The 17,452-nt window shown below is 36.3% G+C and overlaps 1 protein-coding gene across 1 annotated transcript; it reads left to right on the top strand.

The window, feature by feature from the left end:
• Positions 1-9,051: 9,051 nt before the first annotated feature.
• Positions 9,052-17,040, top strand: Lmx1a (LIM homeobox transcription factor 1 alpha). The gene is made up of 6 exons (XM_071588855.1): positions 9,052-9,074; positions 9,160-9,383; positions 10,626-10,762; positions 13,300-13,492; positions 13,583-13,690; positions 16,757-17,040. The coding sequence occupies exons 1-6, from the start codon at positions 9,052-9,054 to the stop codon at positions 17,038-17,040; spliced, it is 969 nt and encodes a 322-aa protein (XP_071444956.1).
• Positions 17,041-17,452: the final 412 nt, after the last annotated feature.

Here is a 17,452-nt window from a genome sequence, read left to right as displayed (position 1 = left end):
AGGATCGGGGCACTTGGTTTCATAAATACCTCACGGATCTCAGTGTAAATTACCCTTCCTCGATAGCTCAAGTGGTTAGAGAATCGCCCCGGCAAGTCGAAAGATCCGGTGTTCAAGTCCCAGTCAAGGAAATATTTTTGCGCTTGTGATCTGCTCAATTCCGCCTTTCCTCCCTCTCCTGTATTTGACTTTTATGTGTGTTCCTATCCCTTTTCCTAACATCTATTTCCATGTGAATGAATATTTGTTCACCATATGGCAGGATTTCGTGTTTAAATGTGTGTGTATATATGTATATATATATATATATATATATATATATATATATATATATATATATATATATATATATATATATATATATATATATATTTACACACACACACACATACATATACACATATACTCGAATATACATATTCCCTAAAGGTTTGAGGTTAAAATAGTCACAAATGCTAGGGTAAAAATTGTTATTGCTTTGAGTGTAATTTCATTAATATCAAAAACATCTTCAGTTTACGACAAACTGAGTATCGGCAATAATTCTGCCAAAAGAAAAGCGGTCCTACAGCATACAGATTTGAAAACCAGAGCTCCGACTTCGCAGATGGTAGCCTAGCGTGCAGAGAGTACGACTGCCGACTCTACTTTATAATCTCTTTTGGTATCAACAGCTAAGTTCAAGCAGCGTAATTTTCTATTCATTAAACGTTTTCTTGGAAATCGCAGAGGGTGCAAGATAAGGATGACCCTCCGTTCACTTGATTGTGTCAATTCCGCAGAATAAACGGTTCCTCATAAATTTTACCCTACCGTTACTCATCCAACCAACTATTGATTTATAACTCTATTTGGTCCCATAGTTACATGCACGTACGAACGAAACCGACTGATTTGACTTGAGAGATACCATTTACCAAAATTCTCTTTATCCTGGTAGTTAAACGATCCGCGTCTCTGTGGTGTAATGAGGAATGCTCGAGTTTACAGGGGAAAGCATTTGTTCAAAAACGTGGTCTTCCTCGAAATTACAGATGACCAATACTGATGGCATAGGATTCACCAGGGATGTCGTCAGAACGTCGGCTGAAGATTGAGAGGTGGACTGCTGCCGCAATAATAAGATATGAAATGACAATGAGAGCAAAAAAATCAAATGCGATATTGCTATTGAAAAATCACGGTAGTACTGAAAATCAATGAAGCAATTGTTTGTATAATTCCCATTTCTTGACCAAAAATAACTTTATCTGAGCATTATTGGTGAGATTACTCAGAATATTGATCTGTTTTACAATGTAATCAATCAATGTTCTACAATGTATCATCAGGTCACTGTCGCCAAGAATTCAACTTATCAATCATTCTGATATCGAGAAGCGAAAAAATACGCTACAAAGACTACTATTATAGTATATAAACCCCAAAATATGGTATGCTTAAATTTTCCGAATGAATAATTTTTTCCGATTGAAGGTGCTGGATAAGCAAGCAAAATTAGATTTTTAATAAATATCTATTCTAATAATGTGTACTCGTATACGAGTATGTATCTACAAATCTGAAAACTACTCCGAGAATTAAAATGAATTTTTACAGTTAATAAATAACTACCGGATATGTGTATACTTGTACACAAACATATAATACCATAGCCAACCGCCATAGCGTATTTTAAATTTTCATTAAACAGCAAGGGAAAGAATATTTTCTAAATATGTTAATGGACGGACGGATTAAGGCTTTTACTTACTTCCTTGCTTCTGCATATTTCCTAGAAGTAAGAAATCGACCGTAAACAATCGTTCCGCAGGACAAATTCGCGCTCCGTCTCCTTACTTCTCAATCAATCCACGCAACTCCCTTGGAGGGGTAACGTGTATGCGTTGGGGTCCCAATGAGAGCCAATGATGCGTGGGGTTATCAGGAGGGAGAGGGTTGCTCAGTCGTGCACGAAGCAATTCCCGTCGTTTCGAAGCAGTGAAGCGGGAAGAGAAAAGTCGGTGAGGTATCTCAAGGGGGGAAGGAGCGAATGAAAAGAGAAGAATGAGGAAGAAGGAGACGTGTGATGAAGGTGTTTTCCGCTCTTAAGGAATGGAGATGATGGCTTAGAGTGGGTATTGAAGTATAACTGATGAGCATAGTGCAAGGAATTCGAGGCGTGGGATTCTTGCAAAGTTATTCATGCAGAGGAAGGCAGTCGGCATTCGACTAGAAGGATAAAATCCCCATTCTCGGCTCTCACTTATTTTCAGGCGTCGATTAAACCATTTGTCTGCAAGGATCATTTAAACTCCGATCACATCAGAAAGTGTCCATTTCCATGTGGAGGGTGAAGATCTCTGCTATTATTTAACAACAATTATTCAAAAATGCTTTCGAAAGTACTTAGAAGAGTATCCGTTCCCAACGGTTAAAATCAGGTATGTACCGGTTGATCCCGCGAAATCTGGAATCGGTCAAATCTTGGCATATTTAAAGATTCGGGAAACAAAAAATTCACATATTTCCCTAACTGTGGGTAAAATATTATTATCAACTTAATTATCAAAAGGAGATTCACCTTTATTTGTTATTTAGGTATCTACTCTTCATCATCATCTTAAAACTGGCAATCGAGAGAGTCTATCCCACCGAGCAAAATCATTATCGTTTAATGCATCAAGTTCTGGCGATTAAATGACATAATATTGAATTTTATTGCAAAACATGAAATAAAAATATCACTTCTCAAGAATACAATTTGACGGTAAATAAGTGTAGCATATTTTTTGAAGCCGCATACCGTCATATCCTAGTACTAATATTCCCCCGAAAAACTCGAACTGTCGTATACACATAAAGATACTGTAAATACGGGTTATCTAAACTTTTCGGACCCGACTCGTTTTCGAATGAACAATTTACCATGGAATGTTTCACAGACTTTTGAAGTTTGTGTATAAAAGTGCTATTTCATCTTTTAAACTGGTGCGGTAAAATTGCTCGCGGTACCTGAAAGTATAGTAAGTCTCCCGCTGGCGGAGATGAAGTTTCCGAGAAGGAAAAACTATTTAGGAATCCGAGGATATGTAACCAAAAGACTAGCAAAAATGAAACTGTCAAAATCTTTACTCTGGGATGTACCAATTATTTTTAATGAATGAACTGCTCTTAGGGTGTGCATCATGAGGGATCCAAATGATTCATAGAAATTTTCCTACATGCCAATTACGTATACATCAAAGTGTTCAATTTGGCTTTTGACGCTTCTTTCCTGCGACAGAGAACCATATTTGAACCTTCCTACTTGCTTGAATACGAGTATCTACTAAAGACCTTCCATAGAAATTAACAGAAAACTAAAGCAATATCCTTATAAATCGGAACGTTTTCATGGAAACTAAGATATCTTTCTATAGCCCTTATGGAAATTCATGAGAAGTTTTCCAAAAGGGGGTAATTTATCAAGAGTATTGTAACTTTATCCTTCTTTAAATAGTGTATTTTGTGAAATTCTCCAACATTCATCGAATGCAAGCAGATGGAAGATGAGCAAGTTTTCGAGCGGAGTCAACGATCCCTCGGGAGCAGAGTGCGTTGGGATGTATAATCACACTACTTTGAATACTGAGAAAACTCGGTGGACTTAATGGATCACATGCTCAAGAGGAGCGCTCGAAACCCTTTTAGTAGTACCCCATCCTTACTTCCGCCGACTCCCCGCTCAACGCCGGTCTCCTTACCTTAAGTTCGAAGAGCGTCGAATGTAATCACTTATGTCAACTGAATAGTTAAGGATTCTGAATCCCAGAAAACGTTTTCCTTGTATATTGCTATTGCAGACTTTTTGAAAGTCCCCTTTTGTACCTTGAATAACTAACATTTAAAAGGCTCCTCTACTATTTTATTATTTATACTTTCCTCATCTCTCTCATCCTCTCTACTCCTCCAACCTTCGCACCACAGCTATTAGATAACATACGAGAGGAAATGAGATAGAGCTAGTGGGTAAAGGAGGGAAAAAGTAACTGCATAAACGGGAAGTTGAGACTGAGGCCGAATTCACTCTTCCCTTTTGTCTCCCATTCACATTCCAATTCGATTTCAAATATATCTCGTTCTCTATTTGGCTAAGCCTGAATGATCATTTAGTAAGGAAAACTTAATGAACTTTCAAAATTAGGAATTATGAGAATATTGGTTATGATTATTATACATCAGACTTCCTTCCATGCTTTAAGAGGCTTTGGACAATAAAAAAGATAATACAATCTGCTAATTATTACATCATATATAAGTTTCAAAAATGGAGCTTTTTAAATAAAAATGTAGAGTCAAGGAAGATAAAACTATATTTTAAAGCATTGAAGATAAAATTATAGTTAACTTTCTCTAGTACTAATTTTCTTCACTTTAATGATGTTGCCAGCTGTATGCTGATCTGGAAAATCATTTTTCAATATACTTATTTTCGTTTTACACTTCATATGCCGATTATTCTTCTTTAAATTAAATTAAAATTTGTTCCCTCTGAATTTTAAATATCTCAACTTGTTAAATTTTATGGTAGAAACAACAAACAGCATGTATTGGATGGTAAAATGCACATGAAGTCAAAATTTTGGCTGAAAATCCATACTTGCAATTAAATATCGCATCTTTAAATTTAATATAACTTCTCACGGTATCTCTCACAATGCTACTCCTTCACAATATTTCCTTCATCAAATATTATTTGATAAATGTTTCACAATTATTTAAAATTTTCACATGGATTACAATTTTTTAAATGTGACATAGCACATTTTTAAATATAAAATGGTAGTCACAAGCTAATTGATTTTTAAGCCTACCATACATAAATGTATGTGCTCACTCAGGCTCCTTTTTAAGTAATTAAGTTTTTCCCATCACCGTGATCCTTCAAAATACTTTTTTTCCAGTCAGACACTGGGTGGCTAAGCCAGTCCTCAATTCTAGCATGCCTCAATTTTGCTCTCCAAAGATTTTAGAGAAAAATAAATTTACAAAGTATTCCTCTTCCTTTGGATATTAAAATTAATAAATATGTAGAAATATCAATTCAACTTGCAGGTAAAAATATTTTTAAACATAAGTTCCCATTATAAAGTCTAACATTTTTCATGCACAGCAATTTTTTTATTTGGACTTTTAAGACAGATGTTTACACTATAGTGCATAGAGTTATTTTTTCCCCCTTTGTGGTCATTTTGTACAGTTGAATCTGTGGTTGAATTGTTCAATCTTAAATTGAATCATTATCTCTCAATAGGGAATGAACAAATGAGTTTAGCTACTACAAGCTAAAGGCAATCTTTTTTGCAAAGTTAGCTAACTAAGAGAAGTAAATAGAAAGCACATTTTTACTGAAATTTCCTCATGTACAGCTCACCTGAACCAAGAACCCCTTTTCACTGGTTATTTTCTTATCAATGAAAAACACACTTGACTGAAAGTTTCCTATCAATCATTCATTGGTAGGTTCTCTTATTAGAATGTTATCTCATAATAAGGTACCTCAAATTTCATAAAAGATTCAACACATCTAGAGACTCTTTCAAATATAGACAGATATATCAAGGATGAGTGCATTTATTTTGCTCACACCAACCCATATTTAATGATATTGGGGGTATCTTGCACTGGTGCAGCTGATGATTCACTGACTTCTAGGAGAGAAAAACTTAAATGGGATTGTCATCCCTACTTGATGAAGATATGAATGCAGTTCTTGATTGATTGATAAGTTCTATTGTTTGAACCTCATTACTCATCACTGATGACTATCCTGACAAAACAACTACTTTTTATTTCTACAGAGGCTTCCAGTATGAATGGAAAATGTAGTGGTGGAAAAGGAGGCCAAGAGCTGTGTGAAGGTTGTGGACAGAAGATTCAAGATCGATACCTGATGAGAGTGGCCGATGCTTCTTGGCATGAACATTGTCTGTCATGCTCTGTCTGTGGAATCCTCTTAACTCATTCCTGCTACAGTCGAAATTCCAAGCTCTATTGCAAGGGAGATTATGACAGGTAGTATTTTTTTTCTATTGCACCACTACAATCTGATTTTTCACACAAAGGTCAGAATCGTCTCCCACTACAGTTGCATTGTCATATGCTGATGTGCAAAGCATTTTTTTTTAATTTTGCAAACCTTTTTGAAAGATGTGCTCCATTTTCATTGCAAATACAATCAGATCCCCCAGAAGGGGAAGGTAAAGTATTGAAAATACTTCAGGCAATTGATGTTGAGTTTATGTTTTCATAGATCCAAAGTGTAATGGCTCCATCCACATCAATGGCAATGGCCAAATCCACAGAGCCTCACATTTCAGTTACTAGGTTTATTGAAACCTATCACTGAGAAGCCCCTTTTCAGCATGGTTGGAACCATCATGGGGTTTCAATTTATCCCTTATCAAACTCAAAAATTTTTGGGCCTCTAGAGAACTTCACTAACTAGAAAATTAAGTCTTACACTTCACCTTATTAGGCATCTCCCCGATTTCACTATGCCTCAAGCTGTTCTTTAGAGTAAATCTAAAAAGTAAATTCACCAAGAGACATTTGCAATGGTAAATTCCAACTGAGCTTATACTTTGAGAATATTTTCATGATTCTTGTTAGTCGATATTTATGGCACAGTTTCATTACCCTTTATAATGTTAGCATTATGAAAATAATGATGAAATTGTGCAGAGCACTAGCTTCACCTAACTCATTAAATAAACAGCATTTATTCAATGCCTTATCACACAAGGAAAACTGAAGTGACAAGAATTTCACTGTTATAATCTAAAAATGTATGAAATGATAAACTTATCAAGAAACAATCATATGACTCACCTTAATTGAATCACCAGCACATATATATTTTAAGATTCCATAAAAGTGTATTGCAACAATGTTTGTTTTCTATAAAATGAAGTTCAATTATTTTACACATTGTTCCCCTTCCTAAATGAACAAATTAATAGTTTATCGACGACAGTGGCATAGGTACTTTAAGGGCAGCTGCCCCTCCCCAAACCTCTCCAGAGTCTGACCCCACTTATAGCACCAACAACCACTGACTTTCAATTTTAATTTCAGGGATGAGATGGAAGATATCTTGGTCTATTCAGTTTGTCAACAGCATGACTAGAAAGTCTCTTTAACCTTGTCATTTTACAAAAAACAAATATGTTTTAGGTAAGAAAATTTAGACAATAGGAACCACAACAACAAAATTTCCATTTTGCAATTCTTATCTTTCATATCCAGTCCTAAAATACACCAAACTCTCTCTTACATATTCTTTCCAAAGTCATCAATACTAATCACATACAGGGTTCGTCCGGAAAATAAGTGTACTGATTTTTTCCCGCCGCTCCAGGCGCGCCCAGCGCCGCTCTGACGGGCTGCGATTGGAGGGGGGTATGTTGGCAAGCGACGCTGAAAAAGACAGTCGGCTCTGAGCTGTGGTGTAGTGAGGAGCTCTGTTAACGCGAACCTCCACGCTCGACCCACGTCACGGAACGCGATGCCGAAGTTTTTGGAGCAGCGTTATTCCATCAAATTTGCGGTTAAGCTTGGGAAATCGTCTACCGAAACTGTCGGTATGATTAACCAGGCTTACGGGGAGTCAGCCATGTCCAGAAACATGATCTTTCGGTGGCACAAGATGTTCGTGGAGGGCAGAGAAGAGGTCGACGACGAACCACGGCCTGGACGCCCATCAACGACACTCACCGACGAAAATGTGCGAAAAGTTCGCGATGTACTGAACTCTGATCGTCGCCTTAGTGTTCGGATGATAGCAGAGCAGTGTAATGTGCCAAAAACAATAGTGCACGAGATTAAAAACATCTGGCGAGCAATCAAAAACATCTGGCGGCTGCATCACGACAATGCGCCGTCTCACACCGCGCTTGTCGTGTCGGACTTCTTGGCCAAGCACGGCGTGGCAACGCTGCCGCACCCGCCCTACAGCCCGGACTTGGCACCACCGGACTTCTTTCTGTTCCCGAAGATAAAGAGGAGTTTGAAAGGAACGCGATACGGGACTTTGGACGCCTTCAAAGAGGCCGTGACGACGTGTCTTCGAGAGGTTCCCGATGATGCCTTCGCGGGAGCGTTCCAGGAATGGGAACGCCGCTGGAACAAGTGTATCGACTCACAAGGGTCCTATTTTGAGGAATATTAGCTTAAGATATGTAAAAGTGTAATAAATTTTTTTTCCTGAGCTCAGTACACTTATTTTCCGGACGAACCCTGTATCCTGCCCTCCTCTAATTTTTCATCTGATCCTCTACCTATCTACATCCCCTCTCTCCCATAGAATTAACTATATAGATCCCTCCAATGACAATTCCGTCACTCTCTAAAATGTACAGTGATACCTAGGTAGAGTATTCTATGTGACTTAAACAAGCAATATAACTTTTGAACCAGTGAGGCCTTTGCCAAGGAGTTTGACATACCACATAAGACTGCAAAAACGTCTACTATCTACCAAAAAATACCATCCTATATATAGTCTTATATACTGATAAAAACTACCTTTTACTAAATTTAAAATGTTTTCAAATAGAAAATCAAATCCTGAAAAAGCTTTAAATTTCAAGTGTTTTTGTATAGATAATTAACTCCTGAAAAAGGTTATGCAAGTGCAAAATCCTGTGTTTGCTGTACAGGAAGAAATACAGGGGAACTTAAATCTTAATCAAGAAATGTGAAATAATTATTATTACGCTAAACTTCACTCATTTTTACTCCATTGCATTTTAATATTTACTCATTATAATATTTTATTTCACTCACTAATTTCATTTTGAGAGATATTATGACAAAACAATTTCTTAAAAATCATTACAGTTCCCTTTCTTAAACAATGGCCATACTATGGATCCAATCCATAAAAACAGTTTTACCAGTTCAATGAATGACTCATGTGTAATAAAGTAATTTTTAACTAGGCATTGTTATGAACACTGCTGATGACAGGAATCTCATGTTTTGGGGTTGCATAATCCCTGGTTAAACTATCCCCTTATTCTAAGGTCAATGGACTCTCATTCAGCTCTGCTGTAATTTGGAGCATCAATGGTAAATTAAAAAAATAACTTTTGTAGAGAAAGCAGTTCCAAAAAGTTTTTCCATTTTTTATTTCAGAATTTTTGGTGTGAAGTGCTCGAGGTGTGGAGAGCGTGTCCTTCCCCATGAACTGGTCATGCGAGCTCAGGCTCACGTGTTCCATCTACAATGCTTTGTGTGTGTCGTCTGCTGTCATCAGCTGCAGAAAGGAGATCAATTTGTTCTCAGGGGTGGGCAACTTTTTTGCCGGGCTGACTTTGAGAAAGAAATGTACATGCTTCAGCAAGCAAGTAGTCCTCAAGGTATGTTATAAAATTGTTATTTTATTTCAGTGTTACATGAACGTGTGGTCATATGAGACTTGACTAATCAGGGTGAAGTTGTTAGTCTAAACTCATTGGTGAGTATGAAGTAGTATCAGATTTTCTGTCGAAGGAGGTTGAGTGTGCTAAAGCAGAGATTACGATACAATCAAATATTTTAAGTATTATTAATTTTCTAAAATATGCAGAGAGCAATACTTTCAGTTAATTATGTAGGATAAATGATAACTCATTTGAGTAAAAAACAACATAAAAGATAGTTCCTTTTGAACCTCTTCTCTCTTCCCATAATGGGCTATTTATGTCATCTTAGTGGGTAATTTCATTGAGAATGGTAAACAGTTTTATATGGTTATTGCAAACTGGCACATGGTAACAAAAATTGTGAACTACTTCAACTGAGAAAACAGTAAAATTCAAAACATATTGCATCATGCCTAGGACCAACTAAGGTGCCTAGGTATTAGAATTTTCATCCTAATACCATGGCACTCATTATAGTGTGGATATTTGCAGTCATCTGCAATGGCCCTAGTCACATATGCCAAGTTTTCCAATTTACCTAAGTGAACAAAAAAAACATAATTTGGCTAGTACAATATATGTATACATTCGTATATGTTTTCATTCATATATGTAAACCACATTGGGAAAAACTTTAATTTTACTAATTACACATTAATTTCACTTTAATCTGCCATTTTTAAATGTTTTTCGAGATCCTTCCTAAGTTTCATACTATAGCATAGTAGCCTAGTGGGTTGCAAACTCAGCTCCTAACCAGATCGTCCTGGATTCGAATCCAGAGATGCCTTTGGACACTCTCAGCTACGCCAAAGGGTGTGATTTTTTTGAGTACCAGAACTTTTTGGGAAACTTCATCCAGAGCATAGAAAGAACTGGTATCCATACTCTGATATGTGAATTTAACATGCCATTTATGAGGGGAGCTCTAGCCTCACTTATCCAGCCATCCTTTAGGTCATTCACCGTGGTTAAGATAATCACTAATATGGCATTTATTTTTCTCCAATAATTGATGCATTTTAACAGTTTATGATAGATAAAGTTAATAAATATCAAGCTGTTTAAATAAAGATAATCACTTAATGGCCCTGTTGCTCTATTGTCCATCGAAAAAAAAATGATCAAAGGTTTTCAATATTAAAAGCCACAAGAACAATAAGGGATGACTTATTTACCTGACAAATTTTCTTCCAGATGACCTCATTGCAGATGAAAATAGTAGACCAAGGGATGGTCGTCGTGGTCCAAAGCGCCCTAGAACAATTCTCACATCAGCTCAACGACGGCAGTTCAAAACATCCTTTGAAGTTAGTCCAAAGCCCTGTCGTAAGGTTGGTTATATTCTAACTTTAAATTTATAACCGTGCATTGTCTAACTCCATCTATAAGAGAAAAATTAGGGTCAAATAAGAACCTCCATTAGGTACCATTTGATAAATATATATATATATATATATATATATATATATATATATATATATATATATATATATATATATATATATATATATATATATATATATGCTTTCATAGACGTAACACGGAAGTGCCGAATAGTACAATACACAGTAACACATAATATAGAAACACAAAAAAAGAGAACACTCACACGTATTTTCTTGATATTTCGATGGAAACAATCCGTCTTCCTCTGAAGATATAGAAGTAATGACTGCTGGAATTGTTGAGGTGAGGGGTGCGAGAGAAAGGGAAGGGGGCCAGGGGAAGGGGAGAACGGGAGGCGAAGGAGGGGTGAAAGGAATGGTTGGGGAGAGGAAAGGGAGAGGGAAGGTGTGGAAGTAACAATTTTTTTAGGCCACTCCCATCAGTGAACGACATTGAGGCCCGGATGCTGATAGGCCATACAGATGTAAATGAATGCCAATTCAAGAGTTTTTAATTCTATAGGGTTATCGGATGTGGGAAGGGACGCTAGGACGGAAACATTGTAACACTGGTTGAAGGGGGTATTATGATGGGAAGCATGTTTAGGGATGGGGAGACCCGCGGACGGGGAGGAGGGATTGCACGAGGCGCGGTGGTTATTAATCCTAATGTTAAGTGGTGTGGAACATTGGCCTATGTAAAAGGACGGGCAGAGTTTACAGGTAAGAAGATAAACAACATTCTTGGAAGTGCAAGAGGAATAGGGGAAGGGTGGGAGAGAGTTGAATGGTGGGATGGAGTGGGGTGGAGTGGTGAAAATAGGGCAGGTTTTGCATCTTGCTCGATGACATGGAGTGGGTATGGCTCTGGGGGTGTGAGGGGATTTTGAGAGTGGCCTGGTGGATTTGAGGATATCTGCTAGGTTGGCGGGACGTTTGAAGGTGACAGAGGGGCAATTGGGGAGAAGGCTGGAGGAAGTGTTGTGATTTTTGAGGATGGGGAATAGGTCTTTGAGGATGAATTTGAGAGACTGAATGCCTGGGAAGTAGGTAGTACAGATTGAGAGAGGCTGGGAGTCTGTGGTTGACGCAGGCTTGGGGGTGTAGGAATGTTTAAGTATATATATATATATATATATATATATATATATATATATATATATATATATATATATATATATATATATATATATATATATGTGTGTGAATATACTGATGCATGGTATCTTTACACATTCAAGATAACAATGAAGCCCTGGGCGCATGGTATCTATACAAATTCATGATAACCACAAAGTTCTGGGTGCGCCTTATCGATGGGAAAATACGGTAACACATCTAGGATAAACTTTTAAATCCAATTTCAATGCTAGTCAACCACAACTTATAAATTTAAATGTATAGATTCATAGATTCTGTCTCTGAAAAATGTAAATAAACATAAGTTGCTAATAACTTGAAACAAAGCCACACTGTTGCTGACTATAAACATTCCTATTGAGCATGCCTGTTAGGACATTGAATTTTGGAAAACGCAAATTTGTCTACATGCATTAGCAAGCAAGAGGGGCAGTGACTATCTTTGCTTTTAAATGCTAAAATCTATAAGGGATTCTATTTCTCACCATGTGCTACCAATTGAGCTGATATGCCGCAAAACTTCCTCCATGAACATTTTAGACTAAATATGAGTCTGTCACTCTTGTTGCCTGGATTTTTTTTACTGCTCAGTGACTGTTTCAGCGATTGAATTAATTATATAAATGAATACATGTGTATATAGGGGAGGATATGTATGTAAATATATTTTGGGGCAAAGTTCAATGTTACAGATTGCATCAACTGAGTGGCAAATGGTGGGTCAACCAACTTTTATCCAGGTATTTCACAAACAACTATATTTAGTGAACCAGCAGAAAATGAAATAAGAGCAGGTGGCAAATACTAAAATGAGTGAAAAAATGTTGGCTATGATTCTTTCACCAGGATATTTTTTACATAATAAATTCACTCTCTCAAATATTCACTTAGACTAGCAAGCAAAAGATGAAATGTTAACCACTGGTTATTGTGTGAATAGACTAAAAGTGCACAGAGACCTCCCAATTGAAAACTATGATTCTAATTTTAAGAAAAAAATTAATTTGGTATCTAAAACATCAGAATTGATCAACAAGAGTGCATAAATTTATTAACATAAATTAATTATTTCACAAAATGTTCACTTAGTAAGAACCTCCATGATTAAATACACCTTGGAATATTTTCTACGGTTACCTTCCTTTAAAAAATAGTTTTGAAATTAACTTTCAGGTTTGAAATTAAACCTTTTATGTAAACACTGTCCATGATCAATTTTTGTGAAAAAATAGAGGTTCCTAATTCCTAAAAAATAGTCCTAACAAGTACTGAGTAAACTTACTACACATGATAATAATGAATTACATTTCAATTTTCATGTTGTATGCTTTCTTTATTTGCAGGTTAGAGAAGCATTGGCCAAGGAAACAGGGCTCAGTGTCCGTGTCGTTCAAGTTTGGTTTCAAAATCAGCGGGCCAAGATGAAAAAACTTCAGCGTAAAGCTAAACAGGAAGCTGACACTAAAACAGGCATTGAAAAAGATGGAAAAGATGAAAAACCATCTATAAAACAAGAGCATTCTAGTAAAGATCAAAGTAATATTTACTTTTAAATAATTCTAATATGTGAAAGAAAATATGATTAAGTAAAATATGTGTAATTAGAAATAATTTCTCAATTTACAGATCACTACCTTGATATCAACTCTTTAGGTGTAAGAGAAGAGGGGGATTCATCATACACACCTTCAAGTAGCCAGCCTTTAAATCCAAATATTCCCTATTCTCCTGATGGTAAGACTACAACTTTATTTTAATTATATGAATTTAATGAAAATAACACCAAAATATACAAAGTTTATGCAAAGGTGGGAAAATATGCCCGGGACAGTTTTTCAGTCATTGGGTCTCAACCATGCTTGGGCTCACTGTCTTGTTTGTCTTAGCTGAAAGTATCCTCACTTTCCCACACTTTCAAAAATTATAGTGCAAGCAAGATATTCAGTCATATACTGGAAAACTAATTTACAGTCATCATCCATGTGGTACATAGTAGCCCAGAAAAGGGATATTTTCACACTTACAAAAAAAATCCATAACAGAACTCATCAAAGTAATTTCGGCTACATTTTAAAGAACAAGAGTTAAACCTATGTGAATTAAAAAGAAAAAGTCTCGTAAATAAATATGGCATCATTAGCTTATATCTCCTTGTTTACCTTTCATTTGAATTAATGCAGAAACCAATTAAAGCTATTTAAGTAAAACTAAAATTAAATTTAAAGCATTTAAAAATTTGGCAAAATATACATATTGGAGTTGGTTATAGTACTGTGATGTGGGAGGCAACAGGAATTCACCACATTATTCTTCCCAGAGGATGCAGCCATGCATTCAAATCTGTGATGGCACTCCTCCTCGTAAAATATTCTGGAGCTGAAACAGTCCCACTATTGGATCTCTAAGCAGAGAAAAATGAGTGGGCAATAGCTGCCTGTGCTACCCCCTATTTCCCACTGTGGTGTGCTGTATCAAACGGGAATATCAGTCCAGATGGACAAATGGAGGATAGAGATAGGGAAAATTATGTCATGATTGTGCAGGAAGATTGGAAAATAATAATATGGATAGCCTGGAGATAGACATCCCAGGAGTGAACAAGATTAAGTGAGCTGAGGCCAAAAACCTCAGGAACGATGGATAGAAGGTGATATACTTGGAAGAAGACCAGAAGATTGCATGAGTGGGCATCTTACTCAAGAAGGAAAAGGCAAATTGTGCCTCCAATAAAATAAGAGGTTTCAAATGATAAAGTTGGTGCAAAAATCTATGGATAACAGTGCTAGTGCAGGTGCCATTTGTAATGTCCAGCCATTGAGGAGAGGGAATAGAAGAAATACACTAACAACTGGAAGAGGAAATAGGAAGAGGTAAAGGGACCTCGAATTCACTCTGATCATTGACAGAAAAATAGAAAGAATAAATAAAACTGGAATACATGGATGATAGAAAAAAATAAAGAATGTCATAATTTAAGTGGCAAATAAGCATTTCACGAGTAACACAGAAAAATCTAAGGGTCCATAGACAGTTCAAGGCTCAAATAAGAAAATTCATAAAGAGAAGAAGAATATACAAGAATTAAAGAAATGAAACTGAGTTAACCATTCATTATAAGTGGTGGAACAAAGTCATAGTAGAGTACAAGAAGGCCAAGGAAGATTGGAAATAAAGCTTTTGCAAGAAAATTGATGACCCACAACCATTGTCAAAAGGTCAAGTTAAAGAGGTATTGCAGTCATCCTCAATGTTGACTCAGCCAAGATATCTAACTTCCCTTCTCCATTTTGATGCTGAAAGTCAGCAGTTCTCTGTGATACACATGGGGTGGGGCCTTGGAAGGTGGACTGACAATTGACCCCTACACTCCCCCTCCATGCCTAAGCTACTGGAACAAAAAATTATTTCCTGCAGCAAACTGTTCCCATTAAAGGTTGAGTAATTAATATAGCTGCATCAAATTTGATATCCCCCTTCACTTGCTTGATAAAGTTCTCCATGGTAGATTTGGCCTGATCATGGTTGTATTGGGAAATTTTACCAGCCAAAAATGTTACCAGTTGCTGTTAAGTATATGATCAAAAAAATACATTAGGTAATAGGCTTGAAAGTGGCAATATTTTCAGTGCAATTTGTGACACTGCCAAAACTGTATCCTTCAAACTAAATAAAAATCTAAATTAAACATGAAAGGAGGTATTTACCCAATCATTCTTGGACACTTCCCTATTAAATGAACTTTGGCTAGCTCAGAATGAAATTTGTGTATATCCTAACAATGGTTTAAACTTTTGCCATTTTTCTGCTCATCTAAGCATAGAGGTGGTGTAGTGGGTATCCAGGGTAAACATGATGTAAATACTCTTGTTATTTATGAAAAGGACTGCACTGAAACGGAATTCAAGTATTGTACAATAACTGTAAGGACTAACTCTCTAATGGGCTTGCAATTCTAGTAGTACTAGTAATATATAGATCTACCTCCTCTTCAGAGTCTTTTTTCCTTGAAGACTATAGTTATAGTTTACCAATTAAATATTCCACAAACAGGATGTGCTTATTCTTGGTGATTACAACATAAATACATCGTTAAACAGTATACCTTTTATTTACCTGATAAATTTAATCTACACTTTTCATTTGAATTTGATGAATGATCAGCCTCATTTGAATGCACATATAGCTAGATACTTTGAATGATGCTGTGATTACTGATTTTCCATCTAATTTGCTATCTTATTAATTACTGCCAAATGAAATGCCTGACCATGAAATGCCCGACCATGAAATCCCTGACTTGAAATGTGTGACTAGGGGTGAATAACATATTTCAGACAATATTCTAATAAATTGAGGGAGATACGGTAAAAGTAAATTTTAACGGGCCATTCACTAATGTGCATTACAATGTAACAATTTTAAAGGGCAAAGATCATTCACCTGGAGTGTAAGAGGATGCCTCGGTAGCTTAACTGGCTAAAGCACTCAACTGGAAATTTAGGGATCTAGGTTAGGTTCCGCAGGGGAATGGTGTTTACCCATTGAATTGTTACATTGTCAGACAATATTGTGGCACATAATGAGGTTATTCAAACACTTACTATTTTGAAAATTCAGTACTCCAATCAATTCAAACACTTTGATTTGAAGATCCTCCAAGTGTATTAATGGACGGGATTTTATTTCAAAGATTTAATTAATATGCTATTTTAATTGATGAATGAAAAATCACCTTATATGTACATATCATATTACATTTAAATTGACCTAATTGAGATTTTTTGTTATCCACTAAAGCAGATACTTACCCAACACATTCCGGGGAGAGTTTCTGCAGCTCTGAAATCTCATTAGACGACAGCACTAATTTTGAGGCTTTGGATGAAGCTCCTCCTTCAGATAGTCTGTCCATCCAGAATATGGGTCACAACCAAGGTCATCATGCTCAAGGCCTTTCCTCATTGCTGGTTGGACATGAAAGCAATGCTACTGGGCCTCAAACTAATGGTGCATCATTTGGACAAGTTAACCCGATTGACAAGCTATACTTGATGCAGAACTCATACTTCAACACAGAGCAGTGATAATGAACTAGTACCTGTTCAAGAGAGGAAATGCATCAATTTTTTTAATTCTAAAGCCACCCACGTTTTTTGTGAGGCCTGTTTATAGATATACTTGTACTATATAAAAATGAGTGTGCTATATTGTGGATTAAAGTGTGAAATTTCAAGAAGAAATAATACACAATGGCTGTGTGAAACTGAAAAGAGTTCTTGACTTGTGCCATTTATAATTTTTTTACTACTTTCAGCATTTCCTTTTTTGTGGACAATGGCATGACATTATCATAGCCATTCCAACTTTTTTGCTGAATAAGTTCCCCAAATTCTCCTGGTATCAGAAATTCCTGTAAATATCGAATTTTAAATTCTAACTTAGTAATATAAAATGTTGTGTAAATATGTTGCATAACAAGTGAAGTATGTATGTATG

Source organism: Hetaerina americana, unplaced genomic scaffold, assembly GCF_022747635.1.
Source record: "Hetaerina americana unplaced genomic scaffold, ioHetAmer1.1.p SCAF_3, whole genome shotgun sequence".
Taxonomy (NCBI): Eukaryota; Metazoa; Arthropoda; class Insecta; order Odonata; family Calopterygidae; genus Hetaerina; species Hetaerina americana.
This window is presented reverse-complemented; position numbering and strand designations above follow the sequence as displayed.

What these genes read in the sequence shown, in the direction of transcription:
- Lmx1a (XM_071588855.1), top strand. Translation starts at nt 9,052, where the DNA reads ATGGACTCTCATTCAGCTCTGCT. An exon ending in GCAAGCAAGTAGTCCTCAAG is followed by an intron (nt 9,384 to 10,625) that starts GTATGTTATAAA and finishes ATTTTCTTCCAG; the next exon opens with ATGACCTCATTGCAGATGAA. An exon ending in GTCCAAAGCCCTGTCGTAAG is followed by an intron (nt 10,763 to 13,299) that starts GTTGGTTATATT and finishes CTTTATTTGCAG; the next exon opens with GTTAGAGAAGCATTGGCCAA.